We start from the raw sequence: 15,400 nt of genomic DNA, 5'->3' as shown, positions 1-15,400 counted from the left end.
GAGCTTACAGCAGCGCAGATGCATCAGTGCAGCTGTAAGCTCTCTAGTGTAACTGCTCTAAGCCGACAGGAGCGAGCTCTCCAGTTGACTTAATTACTCCAGCCCCCGCAAGTAGCAGTAGCTCTGTCAGCAGGAGAAGCTCTCCCACTGACGTGGTGCTCTCCACAACAGCACTTAGATTGGCATAAGTTATATCGCTTGGGGGGTGGCTAATTCACACCCATGAGTGACATAACTTGTTGACTTAAACTATAGTGTAGCCATAGCCTTAGTGTCAGTGCATAGTTTCACATTTTCACAATACAAAGAAACAAGTTACAAAATGTGACTCAGATATGAACTCTGACAATTACCATGACACGTAAGAAAGGACTACTTCAGCATGGCTGACTCAAAGTTTCCAGAATCTGGATTTACAGTACCTGATGTCTGCACACAAGACTCAAGCAGAATTCAGGCATTGGAAAGTAACAGCTAACTGCTGGAATACACTAACAATTCTTTGTTTTTGATGCTAGGTCTCAAACAGTTTCATAGAATCATAGTAAAGTAGGTCTGGAAGGTACTTTGAGAGTTCATCAAGTCCAGACCCCTGTGCTAAGTCAGGAAAAAGTAAACCTAGGCCATCCATTACAGGTGTTTATCCAACTTGTTCTTAAAAGCCTTCAGTGACAGGGGTTCCACAGCCTTCCTTGGAAACCTATTCCAGAATTTAACTACCTTTATAGCAGAGATACTATCCACTGCTACATATTATATCCATCACTTGTCGTCTTATCTTCAGTGGACATGAAGAACACCTGAGCACCATCCTTTTTATAACAGACCTTAACATACCTGAAGATTATCATCAGGTCCTCCATCAGTTTTCTCTTCTCAAGGCTAAAGATGCTCAGGTTTTTTTAAACCCTTCCACATAAGTCATGTTTTCTAAACATTTCATCATTTTTGTAGCTCTCCTCTGAACTCTCAATTTATACATATCTTTCCTAAAGTGTGGCGCCCAGAACTGGACACAGTACTCCAGCTGAGACCTCACCAGTGCCAAGTAGAGTGGGACATATGATACTCCTCCATCTTGCATACGATACTCCAGTTAATACACCCCAGAATATTAGCCTTGTTCACACCTGCATCACATTAATTCATATTCAATTTGTTATTCACTATAATCCCTAGATTCTTATCAGTGGTGCCATCACCTAGCTAGTTATTCCCATTTTGTAGTTACATATTTGATTTTTCCTTCCTACGTGTAGTACTTTACACCTCTTTATCTTGAATTTCACTTCGTTGATTTCAGACCAAATCTCCGATTTTGAATTTAATCTTATCTTCCAAAGTGCTTGCAACCTCTACCAGTTTAGAATCATATGCAAATTTTATAAGCATACTTCCCATTGCATTATTCAAGTCATTGACTAGTACTGGACCCAGGGCTGACCCAAATAGATACTCCCTTTCAGTTTAACAGAGAACCACTGATTACTCTGAATACTGTCTCAACCAATTGGGCTCCCATCTTAGGGTAATTTCACCTAGATCACATTTCTCTAGTTTGCATGTGAAACTGGATTGTGTGACTGTCAAAAGCCTTACAAAAAAAATCAAGATATATCATGTCTACTGTTTTCCCCTCATCCTCAGTCTAGGCCAATAACCCTGTGAAATGAGATTGGTTTGACATAATTTGTTCTGACAAATCCATGCTGGCTATTCCTTATATCTCTATTATCCTGTAAGTGCTTACAAATTGAGTGTTTAATAATTTGTTTTAGTATCTTTCTAAAAAGAAAAGAAGTACTTGTGTCACCTTAGAGTGAGCTGTAGCTCACGAAAGCTTATGCTCAAATAAATTGGTTAGTCTCTAAGGTGCCACAAGTACTCTTTTTCTTTTTGCGAATACAGACTAACACAGCTGTTACTCTGAAAAGTATCTTTCTAGTTATTCAAGTTAAACTGGCCGGTCTAGAATTCCTCAGGTCCTCTTTGGTCCCCCTTTAAAAGATAGGTGCCATGTTTGCCCTTCTCCAATTCTCCTGGCCCTCACCCACCTCTATGAATTCTTGAAGATAATTGCTAATGGTTCTGAGATTACTTCAACTAGTTCCTGAAATACCCTACCATGAATTTAATCAGACCCTGCTAACCTGAATACATCTAATTTATGTAAATATTCTTTAACATCTTCTTTCCCTATTTTGGCCTGTGTTCCTTCCCCCTTGTTGTTAATATTGTCTTGAGTATCTGGTCACCATTAACCTTTTTAGTGAAGACTGAAGCAAAATAGGCATTAAACACCTCAGCGTTCTTGACATCAATTATTAGCTCTCCTTCCCCACTAAGTAGAGGACTTACACTTTACTTTGTCTTTCTCTTAAATGTAAATATAGAGCCTCCTATTACCTTTTATGTCACTTGCTAGGTGTCATTCATTTCGTTCTTAACCTTTTTGATTTTGTCCCTACATACTTGTGCTATACTTTTGTACTCTCTTAGCAATTTGTCCATGTTTCCACTTTTTGTAGGATTTCTTTTTGATTTTCAGATTAAAGAGCTCCTGATGGAGCCATATTGGTTTCTTACTACTCTTCCTATCTTTCCATTGCAATGGGATAGTTTGCTGCTGTGCCTTTACTATTGTCTCCTTGAGAAACTGCCAGCTCCCCTGAACTGTCCCCTGAAAGATTTCCTTTCCAGGGGACCTTACCTACCAGCTCTGAGTTTATTAAAGGTTCAGTGATAGTATAAGTGAGCACATTACTTTTGTATACAAACTGCTATGTTTCGGTAAATATTATATGCATAGAGCATTTTACAGCAATATCTATCACTACAGAATACTAAAACAGAGGCATGATATATCCATGGAAAGTGCAAACAATGCTTTTCTCAGAAATCTAAATGTGTCATGGGTACAATGCTTCAGGAAGAAATCCCAGCATTACCTTTCAGATCCTTTTATTTTCCAGTTAATATCATATCACTCTGTTCTTGTTAATACTAACCAAAATTGAAAGCTTAAGCTATTGTGCTCTATTGAGTTCTTCTTGTGAATGAGGGGGGAAAAGTAACAGAGAGCATCAGTTCTGGTTACAAGTGAAACAGACAGCTTGAATTCTAGCCAACTTTTAACAAATTATTTAAGTTCTAATAATTTAAACTAGTTTTAGGTATTACACCTGCTCCTGGTGCCCCCTACCAACTTTTACAGTTTTACATATGTTTTCCCACTTTAAAGTGTTTTTTTCTCTTCCCTATTGATGTATGAAAAACCAACACAAATGAGAGGGAAATGACTGTTTGTATAAGGTAAGGTAAGTATTCTACACAATCACAAAATCCCAAATACTCAAAGTGAATGAACTGGGGAAAAAAAAGTCTCATCTCTTACTTATCTTGATCCTAGAAGATATTTGTAACAATACCACATAAAATAATTCAGGTACAAATGTGACTTTAAGTTGACTGTGTCCCTTTAAGATAAAGTTCACCTCTCACATCACTTTGGAAATATTTTGCTTAAGTGCAAAGTTAAGTGCCAAAGTAAGTAGTAGTACATCTACTTTAAAAAAATACATAAACACTGTTTAAATATTGATAAGGTTGCAACAAACCTACAAGCCCCAGGAAATGTAAAGTTAACCTTAACACTTTTTTCCTGTTGTGGAATGTTAAAAGGACATCCAGAGTCCAGTGCTCAGTTCCCATTAAATTGAAAGGCAGAGTTGCCACGTTCTGCCATTAGTTTCATCACCAAGCTAATGATAAAGCACAAGCCCCACCTTTGGCACTTTACTGATCATATCAAAAGAAAAAAAAATCCTTAGTTCTTTCTCTATTCTGTTATTTCTCCATGAGAAAACATCATTCATGATGACCAAATGTGCACTGTCGGGCCTTCAAATCTCCCTACTTCTCCAAAGGAGGCAAAACTGCAAAGCTGAGCTATACAAAAAGAAAAAACACTCTTATTTAAAAGAGAAGGTAGATAAGGTAACATCTTTCTTTGGACCAACTTCTGGTGGAAGGTACAAGATTTTGAACTAGAGAGAATTCTTTTTCAGGTCAAGGGAAAGAAACTTTCCAGACCTGAACAACTCTGCAGTTCAAAAGCTTGTTCCTTCCACCAACAGAAGTTGGTCCAATAAGAAAAAGATACTGCCTTGCAAAGCTGGTGTTTCTTATATTCAAATTAAATAATTTGTTAAAAGTTGGCTACATTTCAAGCTGTCTGTTTCACTTGTAACCAGAACTGGTGCTCTCTGCTACTTTCCCCCCCCCCCCCCCCATTCACAACAAGAACTCAATAGAGCACAATAGCTTAAGCTTTCAGTTTTGGTTAGTATTAACAAGAACAGAGTGATATGATATTAACTGGAAAATAAAAGGATCTGAAAGGTAATGCTAGCATTTCTTCCTGAAGCATTGTACCCATGACACATTTAGATTTCTGAGAAAAGCATTGTTTGCACTTTCCATGTGACCAACATAGCTACACCAGCACTCTTACTTTAAATAATGAATGTCAAGGAAAATAGCTCGGCCATTTTTTTTCCAGTTAAAAAAAACAAACCTATTATTTTAATGTAAACGTTATAGTCCCTGAAATAGGGGGTTTCTAACGAAGGCACGGACAGTTAGAAACACAAGTTATACTCACAAATGGTTCAGCTACAGTTTTCTACTTCATCTGTTCATGAAGATTTCTGAATTCCATACACCTGCATCATAAAACTTTTACACCAACAGTACTCTTTCTATAAGAACTCTTTTAATATTGACTAGATTTCTGTAGAAAGTTTGGGAAAAAAAGTGTTTATTCAAATCAGATCAGTTTCCAATTTCATGTACAAGTGTAGGAAAGCCACCACTCTCAGGGCCCCATCCACAGCCCATTAAAGTCAATGGGAGTTCTCTCCCCGACCAACCAACTTCAATAGGCTTAGGATCAAACCCTTATCATCCTCCAAAACAGAAGACACACGTAGGGCCAAACGACTTCTTCACTCGGAGCCCAAAGGGGACTTTTAGCTTTTCAGTCCATGCCTAGCCACTTGGAGATCGGTGGCAAGTGAGTAGCGTCAGACTGCCTTCTATCCCCAATGTACAGCACACCTGCATATGTACTCCATGTGAAGGAGGCATGCGGAAAGGAGTCCAGTCTGGTGAATGGGTACCCTAAGCTCCTGGCCAGATCAACTCTTCAGGGACAACTCTGAAGACCACTCTCGCATCTAAAAGGCACACTCTCCACTCCTCCCATTGAGCAGTCTACTACAGACTTGGACCTTATGAGAAATTAACTCTCTCCCTCCCCAGCGGGATACTACACTATAGTGTAGCACTGCATCTTTACCATAGAAACAAGAAGTGCTTGAAGGAGCTAAGCCCTCCAGCAACAGACAAGACAACCAAATGCAAAAGTCCTTGCTCCCAAAAATGAAAGGAAACCTCATCTACCATGACCAGAAACAGGATTTGAGGTGGTAGAGGGAATAAGAACAGAGATGATTCTAGAGAATAATTTAAAGTTTGAAATCTCTCTCCCCCATCTGTAAATATTCGAGGAAGGGAAGAAGAAATGCCCCTAGATAAAAGTAAAATTAATAAGTTGATATAAATAAGTTTTCATATTTATAATTTGCCATTTTATGAAAAAATCTCAGATCGTTAAGTTTTGTGAGTGCCTAGACGTAACGTGGACTAGCTGTCTATATGTACCCAGTAGATAAGTATTGTATTGTATTACCATTTCTGAAAAAATTACGAAGTTCTTAAAAAAGAATTTAAAATGCATCATAGAAAAGGCACAACAGATTCATATGTAAGTTAAGATATTCTCTTGTATGTAGAACTTCAAATGACTGCCTCTATGTGTTCTAAAAGAAAATTCCACACCTAGTCCGTCGGACTTGTACCATTGCCCCAAAACACCATAGCAAAACCAGAAAGTGCCCTTTTACTGTGCACGCTCCAACCAGCAACGAAAGCGGAGTTACATGCTCGCTCTCTGAGGGAGAGACAGATTGGAATTTAGAGAAGGCCAAATAGTGCCACTGTGGATTAGAGTAAACACACAAGTGAAGGGGAAATAGACAGCAGTGATGCCCCAGGACCCAGCACAAAAATACATCACTCAAGTAAGAAACGGAAACCCAGAGTAGCAGTCATAACTTTAAAATAAATAAATAAAAAATAAAAAACAAAAACCACTCCAGAAGTCAGTTGTAATTTTTTCCTAAAAACTAGATTCTGTAATTTACATCAAAAGCCTTTATTTCCATTACACTAATTACTTAATTTGTTATCACTGGTCTTTCAGAAGCCCTAAACTCAATGTGATTTGTGCTAATGGCAAACACCTCCACTGTTGTCAGCGACAATGATGAGATTTTCCACATTTGTGTACTGTATGTAATTTAAGGGAAAAAAATCACTATTAACTGATCCTTGTCTGTGTCAGACACTTGATAAAAAATTCTCTATTTATACCTTTATGAAAGGACTCTATACACAAGTTAATATGAGCCGTTCTAAAACGTTATTTAATTAGGATGGAATTTTCAAGAATGCCTAAGTGATTTAGTACCACAGGGTAAATTTTTTTGAAAGCAGTTCAGACTTCTTGAGTTCATAAATCACATAGGAGATTTTGGAAATCCCACCCTGAACAACTTTCAAGCTTTAGTTGGGTATTCCAGGGATAGCCCACTTGGATGGCCGGTCTTTTTCTAAAGAACATTTGAAAAATACATAAATATTTTATTAAAATATCAGAAAATGAATGAGCCACAATACATTCTGGATAGAAGATAAAATATTTGACCAGTAGATGGCACTAAACAAACTGCTTCAATATATTAGCCCATATTTATAGGTTTATATGGTCTACATACACACTTACACTGATCTAACTAAATCTGTTCCCTAAAAGAGTTTTAGTTGTTTAGGTACAAGTGTGAAAGTAGACCAGCCTGAAGTGGATTTTATGTGGGTCTGAGGCCTTCCACAGATCATACATTCTAAGAACAAAAATACTTACATATGCTATTGAAAAGTAATTTTACAGAGATACTTATTCATAATGCATCTGCTGACAGGCAATAAATATTTTCCCCTTCCCCACTATCTTCTTTCACAATACATAAATGTTACAGGTGTTGTAGATACCCCCTTTAGCCACACTAATGATTTCAAATGTCTGAGTAATTATGGAAACAAACATTTCACTCTTTTACAAGTGTAATATTTATTCTTCCAAGGAGAAGCAATCAATGAATGTTACAGCAACAACAACATAACAACATTAACACAAAGTGGCAATGAGACAACGATACCATAACAGTGAAAATAATGCTATTGGCATTGTGCAAGTATCATCTACTAAAGCAAGGCAAATTTATAACCTATATTCTTCCTCACTGTGTGTTTACAAAAACACTTAATATCTTTATGGCTAGAGCTCTTTGACTTAGGCCGTGAGCCCACAAATGGATCTGTGCAAACAGCACATTTAAGCAACCCTGTTCATTAGAATGGGGCTCTGCCCTTGCAGATCCAGTTGCAGGAAAGCAGACATGTAACATCCAATTGTAAGAGCTTTCCTTGGGGTGCCACTTGCCATTCTAAATGATTCCCTGCCTACAACCTCAGCTACATGATTTATTTTTATTTTATGGTGCTGTGACCATGTAATCCATTTGTCAGGTCCCTGCCCTAACGGTCTTACAAACTAACAGGCAAAAACAGTACCTAGGACATCCATTCAGACAAGTATTTATCAAAGTAACCTTTAGAGGAATGCTATTGTGATAAGTGAAAAGATGTTTATGTAGGTAAAAACTGCAGTTGTTTCCTTCAAAACATTACACCAATGATTTCCACAACTGTGGACTACAACATAATGTTGAGGTAATCCTGTGCAACTAGTTTGCAAACTTCCTATAATACAAAGAAATTTCATTAGTCAAATCTTCTAGGAAGTTTACACTTTTCTGGGGAACATTACATGTTAACATTCTGAATGATTGGTGTTCCTAGAAGTACTAACACTATTATTGATGGATAGTAGCAATAGGCACCGTAAACTTCTCCATTTAGTTCTGGTTACACACCATAACTTTTAATGTAGAACTGCCCTGTTATTTTAAGTCCTGGGCATCTAAACAATCCTCTGATGTGACGGTTTAATTATCAATTCAAGTTATGAGACTTGCAACTTCAGAGGTAAGTTTCTTTTATAAGAATTATGAGAAAAGTCTCAAATGCTATGCTAATTTTGTACACTTCTCTCTCAATTTAAGACACGCAGGGGTGCGCGCACACACACACACACCCCTAGTTTACTGGGGTTTTTTAAATTAGATCTAGTACCCAGAACCAATCTTCAGGTGATCAACGTATATTTTCAGGATATTACCTTTTGATTTTGTAACACCACTATGGAATGACAGTCCATTGAGCTTAGAATAGCACTTTGAATATCTGCCGGATATCTAAAATGTCTTTAAAACAAGCTATAAATATTGGTCACTATTATAGCATCATTTAAACAAAATACAAATCAAAAGGTTATAGAAAAGACATTTCATAGAAAAATACAGCAATACAAGCCACAAAATCAACATCTGCCTCTCTCGTCAAAAGAACTTGTATACGTTATTAAAATTAAATTGTTTACCTCTATTGTAGGATCATATTCATCCACAAAATGATTCTGAATTAGCTGTATTGTCAAGGCACTCTTGCCTACACCACCAGCTCCAACAACGACAAGTTTATATTCCGTCATTTTCAGCAGACCTAGTAACAAAGAAGTCAAGATTAAGCATGAGAGAGAGAGAGAGTCAGGTTTCAATTACATGTTAAGTCATCCCCCAGTTCCTTTACTGAGGTGTTTAAAGAAAGGGAAAACCATTCTCTTGCTAGCGCACACACAAAAAATCTTTTGAAAAGGGGATGCTATTTCTGAGTGTCAAAAGTTGTAAAAGTTTTGGTGCAGGTATTGTGCCACAAGTTATTGAACGCAAACTGAAACTAACTTTAATTGTGAAAACCATTACATAGAACTCAGGAAAGTCAAAAAAAATCTGTTTTTATAGGTTATAATATGCAATATTTTATTTGATATTCTGATCAGTTCTTTTCACAAAATGTAAGAGATTTAGGATGCTGTTCCCTCAAATCTTAAAGATAAATTGGTGTAAACATTGTCAGATCAGAAACACACATTAGAAAAAAACAAAATGCTGCAGAGCAAAGCCACTACCATCAAGACCTCTCCATTTTGAGCAGTGACATAGCAAGTTGTTGGATATCAGGAGTTATGACTATAATAATATAAAATAACCCATGAAGCACACAAAAGGGCAAAGCCTCAGAATGAAATTGATTATTAAAAATGGAGGGTCACTACTGATTCACTGGGAAGTTACAAAGTGGCTAAATACTACCAAGAGAGCAGCAAACTATATAAAGTTTTAATATTAAAATATGAACACAACCCTTTAAAACATTTTATTATCAAAAAAACTGAACACCAGGGCTCACCTGTCAGATTCACCTTCACAGATTTTTTTTCTGGGCAAGAGTAGTATACTATTATTATATAAGGGACATCCAATAATATACTGTTGTATGGTTGTCATAAATTACCAGAATAGTCTTTGCCCATTATAGCCAATTCTGTTATACAAATAATGATATAGTAGCAAGTAAATTCTTGAGTGAGATGCAAAGCCTGTCAGGAGGAAAGTGACAGGCTAGGACAGAAAAGCATGGCAGCCAAAATTTTCTGTAACATCTTTGCTCCTCCGGCTCTTTATATTCCTTATACTTAGAGCTGGGAATCCCACTATTTATTTGTGCATACGGTGATTATTTTGTGGGGGAGGGGTGGAATTTGACAGCATAATATTGTTGGGATCCAGTCGTGTGGGCTGGTGTCTGGCTCACGCTCAAGAGGCGGAGGGCGTTGGCCACCTGTCCTTCCTGCAGCACCACCTCCTCCTCCTCTCAGAGGCAGCAAAATCACTATCTGCCTGAAGAGGGAGGTGGGGCAGAGAGGACAGCCAAAAGACATAACTATGGGACAGAGAGAGTGGCAGAGAAAGGAAGGGGACTGCATCTGGCCCTTCAGACGTTTTAATCCGGCCCTTGTGCTCCAGCCGGGGAGCAGGGTTGGGGGCTTGCCCTGCTCCGCACATGCCGGGGCTCCCTGCGGCTCCCAGAAGCAGCGGCATGTCCCCCCTCTGGCTCCTACACGTAGGAGCAGCCAAGGGGCTCCGCATACTGCCCCTACCCCGCCCCCGCAGCTCCCATTGGCCAGGAACCGTGAGCATTCATGGCCTGCCATACAATTTCCATACCCAGATGTGGCCAAGTTTGCCCACCCCGGTCTCGAGTATAGAGGGCTGTAGGGGAGCAGGAAGCTAAAGATATGGATGGGTGTAGGAGCTCTCAGGGGATATACAGAGATGCTGGGGCCAGGAGCAGCAGGTTTGTATAATTTTTTCTGGTGCCCAGAACTGGTCAAAATCCCTCTGCCCCCCACACCACCACCTAAGGCTCTGGGAGGGAGTTTGGGTGCGGGAGGGGTGCTCGCTCTGGGCTGTGGCAGGGGGTGTGGGGTGCAGGCTCTGGGAGGGAGTTTGGGTGCGGGAGGAGGTTTGGGGTGCAGGCTCTGGGCTGGGGCAAGGGGTTGAGGTGCGGGCTCAGAGGGAGTTTGTGGGCAGGCTCTGGGCTGGGGCAGGGGTGCAGGAGAGGGTGAGGGGTGCGACGCTTACCCTCAGGCAGCTCTCAAAAGCGACCGGCACACCCTCTGGCAGTGGATCCTAGGCAGGATGGTATGGGGGGCTCCATGTGCCGCTGCGCACAGGGACCGCCCCTGCAGCTCCCATTGGCCACAGTTCCCGGTCAATGGGAGATGCAGAGTCAGCGCTCAGGGCGAGGGCAGCACACGGACACACATCCCCATGGGGCCACAGGGACGTGCCGGCTGCTTGCAGGAGTGGCGTGGAGCAAGGGCGGGCAGGAAGTCACCTTAGCCGTGCTGGTGGTGGCGGCAGCAGCTGGGGGGCCCCTGGCCCTTTTAAATCGCCATAGGGTGACAAGCAGGGCCGGGAGATGCTCCGGGGGAGGCACGCGGCGCTGGGGGAAGAGACCCAGCCCCAAACATTGGTGGAGACAGGCCCCCAGGCCCTGAATATTCCTGGAGCTCGGGCACCACAGTCCTATATAACTTGTCGCCACTGGCTGGGGGCTCTCAGGAGGACACAGGGATGTAAAGTCAGACGAGGATAAGGGTATAGATGGAGTAGAGGCCCTCAGAGGCCATCAGGTGTAGGGATCAGAAGTTGGGATATACAGAAGGTACAGGTTCCCATGCAGTATAGGGTGCAGAGGAGGCTGGAGTACTCAGGGGGTATAGAGAGCATTGTGGTCTAGAGGATGCAGAGGAGGCTGGGATATAAGAGAGTGATAGGGGCTCTTGGGAAGGGTAGGGAGGCGTAGGGGCAGGTGAGGCATGGGGCATACAGAGTAGAGACTCTTGGAAGTTATAGTGCTTTGGGGGCAGGGGAAGGTGGGGGGATATGGGATAATGGCTCTTGGGGGCACATGTGGAGCAGGGACTGTTGGGGGTGTAGCGGGCAGAGGCAGCTGGGGTCACAGCGGGGTGTACAAAGGTGGAGGAAGCAAGGATTGTAGATAGGGTTGCCAATTCTGGTTGGCTGTATTCCTGGAGGTTTCATCACTTAAAGAATTCCTGGAGACTCCAGGGCAATCCTGGAGGGTTGGCAACCCTAGCTGTGGTGGATATAGGTGGGCCGGGGGCACATGGAAGCTGTTGGGAGTATAGGTGTACAGTGGGTATATGGGGGGCACAGGTGTGCATGAGGGCTGGAAGTACACAGGGGTAGGGGCTGTTAGGGGCACAGGTACACAGGCAGCTAGGCACAACCAGGGGGCAGGAGGCACAGGGGGTATAGGTGTGCAGGGGGCTGGTGGCATGCAGGGGCAGGGGCTGTTGGGACTTCACAGGGTGCAGGAGGTACAAGTGTGCAGGGGGTTCATGGGGGGCTGTCAGGGGCACAAGTAAGCTGGTGGCAATTGGGGGGGAAGGGGATGAAGGGGGCAGGGACTGTCATTGGCATAGGTAAGCAGGGTGTTGGGGGCACAAGGGTGGGCAGGGAGCACATGGGAGGCAGGTAAGCCAGACACTAGGGGCATACAGAGAGCAGAGGACACACAAGGGGGGGCAGGTGGGCAGCAGCTGTCAGGGACGCAGGTAATCAGAGCTTTAGGGGCACACGGGAGGCAGATGGGCAGGACAACACATGGGGGCAGCAGGGAATAGAAGTGGACAGGGAGCACACAGGGGGGCAGGGCCTGTCACGGGCACAGGTAAGCAGGGCACTGGGGGAAGGTGGGAATACAGGTGGGCAGGGGGCTGTCAGGGGCACAGGTAAGCAGGGCATTGGGGCACACGGGAGGTTGGTGAAGATATAGGTAGGCAGGACACACAGGGGGCAGCAGGGGATACAAGTGGGCAGGGAGCACACAGGGGCCAGGACCTGTCAGGAGCACAGGTAAGCAGGATGCTGGGGGCAGGCGGGGATACAGGTGTGCAGGGGACATATGGGGGGGACAGGGGGTGTCGGGGGCACAGGTAAACTGGCAGCACATGGGAGGCAGGTGGGGATACAGGTGGGCAGGAGGGCACAAGGAGGGCATAGTTAAGCTGGCGGCACATGGGGGGCAGGTGGGGACACACAGGGGCTGTCGGGGGCCAGGTAAGCTGGGGGCCCATGGGGGGCAGGTGGGGACACAGGGGGCTGTCGGGGGCACAGGTAAGCTGGCGGCACATGGGGGCAGGGGGGGACACAGGTAAGCTGGCGGCACATGGGGGGCTGTCGGGGGCACAGGGGGGCGGGGGCTGTCGGAGGCACAGGTAAGCTGGCGGCACATGGGGGGCAGGGGGGGACACAGGTAAGCTGGCGGCGCATGGGGGGCAGGTGAGGGGACGGGGGCACAGGTAAGCTGGCGGCACATGGGGGGCTGTCGGGGGCACAGGGGGGCGGGGGCTGTCGGAGGCACGGGTAAGCTGGCGGCACATGGGGGGCAGGTGGGGACACAGGTAAGTTGGGGCACATGGGGGGCAGGTGGGGACATGGGGGGCTGTCGGGGGCACAGGTAAGCTGGCGGCGCATGGGGGCAGGTGGGGGCGCAGGGGGGACAGGGGGGCGGACGGGGGCCGGGACACAGGTGAGCAGGGCGCTAGGGGCACATGGGGGGGGGCAGGCGGCTGGGGCGCCTCGATGCGGGCGGAGGCTCCAGCCCGGCCCCTCAGGTCTGGACTCCCCAGTCCCCGCTTCCCCCAGGCGGCGGGGGCGCTGGCCGGGCAGGGCGGGGGCGCTGGCCGGGCAGGGCGGCGGCGCTGGCGAGTCTCTCCGCCCCAGGTCCCGCTGGAGGGTCCGGGGTCCCGGCTCCACACGGCCTCCGCCCGCCCGTTCCCGCCACCCCCCCGCCAGGTCCCCGCACCTGCCTGGCGCTGTCCGGGCTGCGGGGCGGCTGCTCGTCCCCGCCGCGGCCGCTCGCGTCCCTCTGCCTCTCCGTGCCGGGCTGAAATGGCGGGGGACGGGGCTGGGGCTGCCGGGGCTGCCGAGCCGAGCGCCGAGCGAGTGGATGCGCTCGATGCGCTCCGCGCTCCGCCGCAGGGAGCGGGAGGAGGAGGAGGGGGGAGCGACCCACCCACAGACTGACAGGCCCGCAGTGTCCCACGGAAACTGCCCCCAGCTCCTGAGGCAGCAAGCAGCACAGACAGAGCTACAGCCCCAGCCCTACAGGGACACACACACACACACACACACAGATGCCCAGCCCTGTAGCTCCACAGCAGCCCCACCCCAAGCCAGGAAGGCTCCACTGCGGGGGGGCTTTCTATGAACACTTTCTGTCAATATTTAAAATTTTCAAAAGTTTTGGCTACTCCACTCAAGCGTGGCCAGCCAGAACGGAAAGAGAACGAAAAGCAAAAAAAAGTTCATCAAAATTTCCAAACCCCTCTGTCAAAGATACTTGAAATAGGAAACCACACAGAGCCAGACACCTATACACAGAGCCCAAGACACTCAGACCTACAGAATTACAGATCCACACTGCGTCTTTCACACATAAACGTATTGGGCCCACTATATGCATAAAGAAAAGAAGTACTAGTGGCACCTTAGAGACTAACCAATTTATTTGAGCATAAGCTTTCGTGAGCTACATCCGATGCATCCGATGAAGTGAGCTGTAGCTCACAAAAGCTTATGCTCGAATAAATTGGTTAGTCTCTAAGGTGCCACAAGTCCTCCTTTTCTTTTTGCGAATACAGACTAACACGGCTGTTACTCTGAAACCTGTCACTATATGCATAGTTCACCATACACAGATCCCATTCCTGCCGAGCAGTACACAAATGTATGAGCTAGTGCATACTATCTACATATTAATAAAGCACACAGTACCACACAGCAAATGATATCTCCAAGAAGTAATGTTTTTGAGGAAAGTGGTTTAATCAGTTCTACGGCTTCTTTGGGTTTTATTCTTTTTTTTTTTTAAAAAAAAACACATTTGGTTGTTTAGTCAAGTATATTTGGGAAGCTTTCTAGTTAAATTTGAAAAAGGCTTTGTGGGGGAAGAAAAGTAGAAATACTAGCAGAAAATAGAAGGGGAGACAAAAACACACCCCCTCCAAAGAATTACTGTAAAACTTAAAATAATTGATGCCAGTTAAAGTTTTTTGTTTTCACTCATTTAAAAACTAAATGAAACACCTCTTCTAGTTGCACAGGATACTCATTGCAAAAAGAAATAAACATGAATCAAATTTTTGAGTTAACAATTACAGGGTGAAGTCTATTTTCTCTAACAAAAACGCCAAAAACTTAATATCCTATAACCATAGAGGTCTATTGTACCAGGTGAATGTATAGACCTTTACTATATAGTGAATGATGTCAATTTTTAAATCTACATCAGGGGTTCCCAAACTTGGTTCAAGGCTTGTTCAGGGTAAGCCCCTGGTGGGCCATGAGACGCTTTGTTTACCTGAGCGTCCACAGGTATGGCCGCTAGCAGCTCCCAGTGGCTGCGGTTTGCCGTTCCTTGCCAATAGGAGCTGCGGGAAGCAGTGGCCTAGCCCGCACTGCTTCTCGCAGCTCCCATTGGCCGGGAACGGTGAATCGCAGCCACTGGGAGCTGCGAGCGGCCGTACCTGCGGACGCTCAGGTAAACAATGCGTCTCGCGGCCTGCCAGGGGCTTACCCTGAACAAGCCGCGAACCAAGTTTGGGAACCCCTGATCTATATGTATCAGCATCTCTAGGGGAAAGACAATGGACCCAAACTAA

The 15,400-nt window shown here is 44.9% G+C and overlaps 1 protein-coding gene across 4 annotated transcripts in view; it reads right to left on the bottom strand.

The window, feature by feature from the left end:
- Positions 1-13,684, bottom strand: part of KRAS (KRAS proto-oncogene, GTPase) — a 41,990-nt gene extending 28,306 nt beyond the window's left edge. For 2 of the 4 annotated variants that reach the window (XM_075121666.1, XM_075121656.1), the window contains exons 1-2: positions 13,547-13,660; positions 8,684-8,805 (exon numbers count right to left, since the gene is read on the bottom strand). In XM_075121666.1, the coding sequence (XP_074977767.1) occupies positions 8,684-8,794 (111 nt within the window). In that variant the 5' untranslated portion in view covers positions 8,795-8,805; positions 13,547-13,660. Of the gene's footprint in view, positions 1-8,683; positions 8,806-13,542 lie in introns of all 4 variants that reach the window. The other 2 variants (XM_048826418.2, XM_048826410.2) reach the window with 2 other exon arrangements.
- Positions 13,685-15,400: the final 1,716 nt, after the last annotated feature.

Source organism: Caretta caretta, chromosome 1 (assembly GCF_965140235.1).
Source record: "Caretta caretta isolate rCarCar2 chromosome 1, rCarCar1.hap1, whole genome shotgun sequence".
NCBI lineage: Eukaryota > Metazoa > Chordata > Testudines > Cheloniidae > Caretta > Caretta caretta.
The sequence above is the reverse complement of the archived record's forward strand: the minus strand, read 5'-3'. Positions and strand labels throughout refer to the sequence as shown.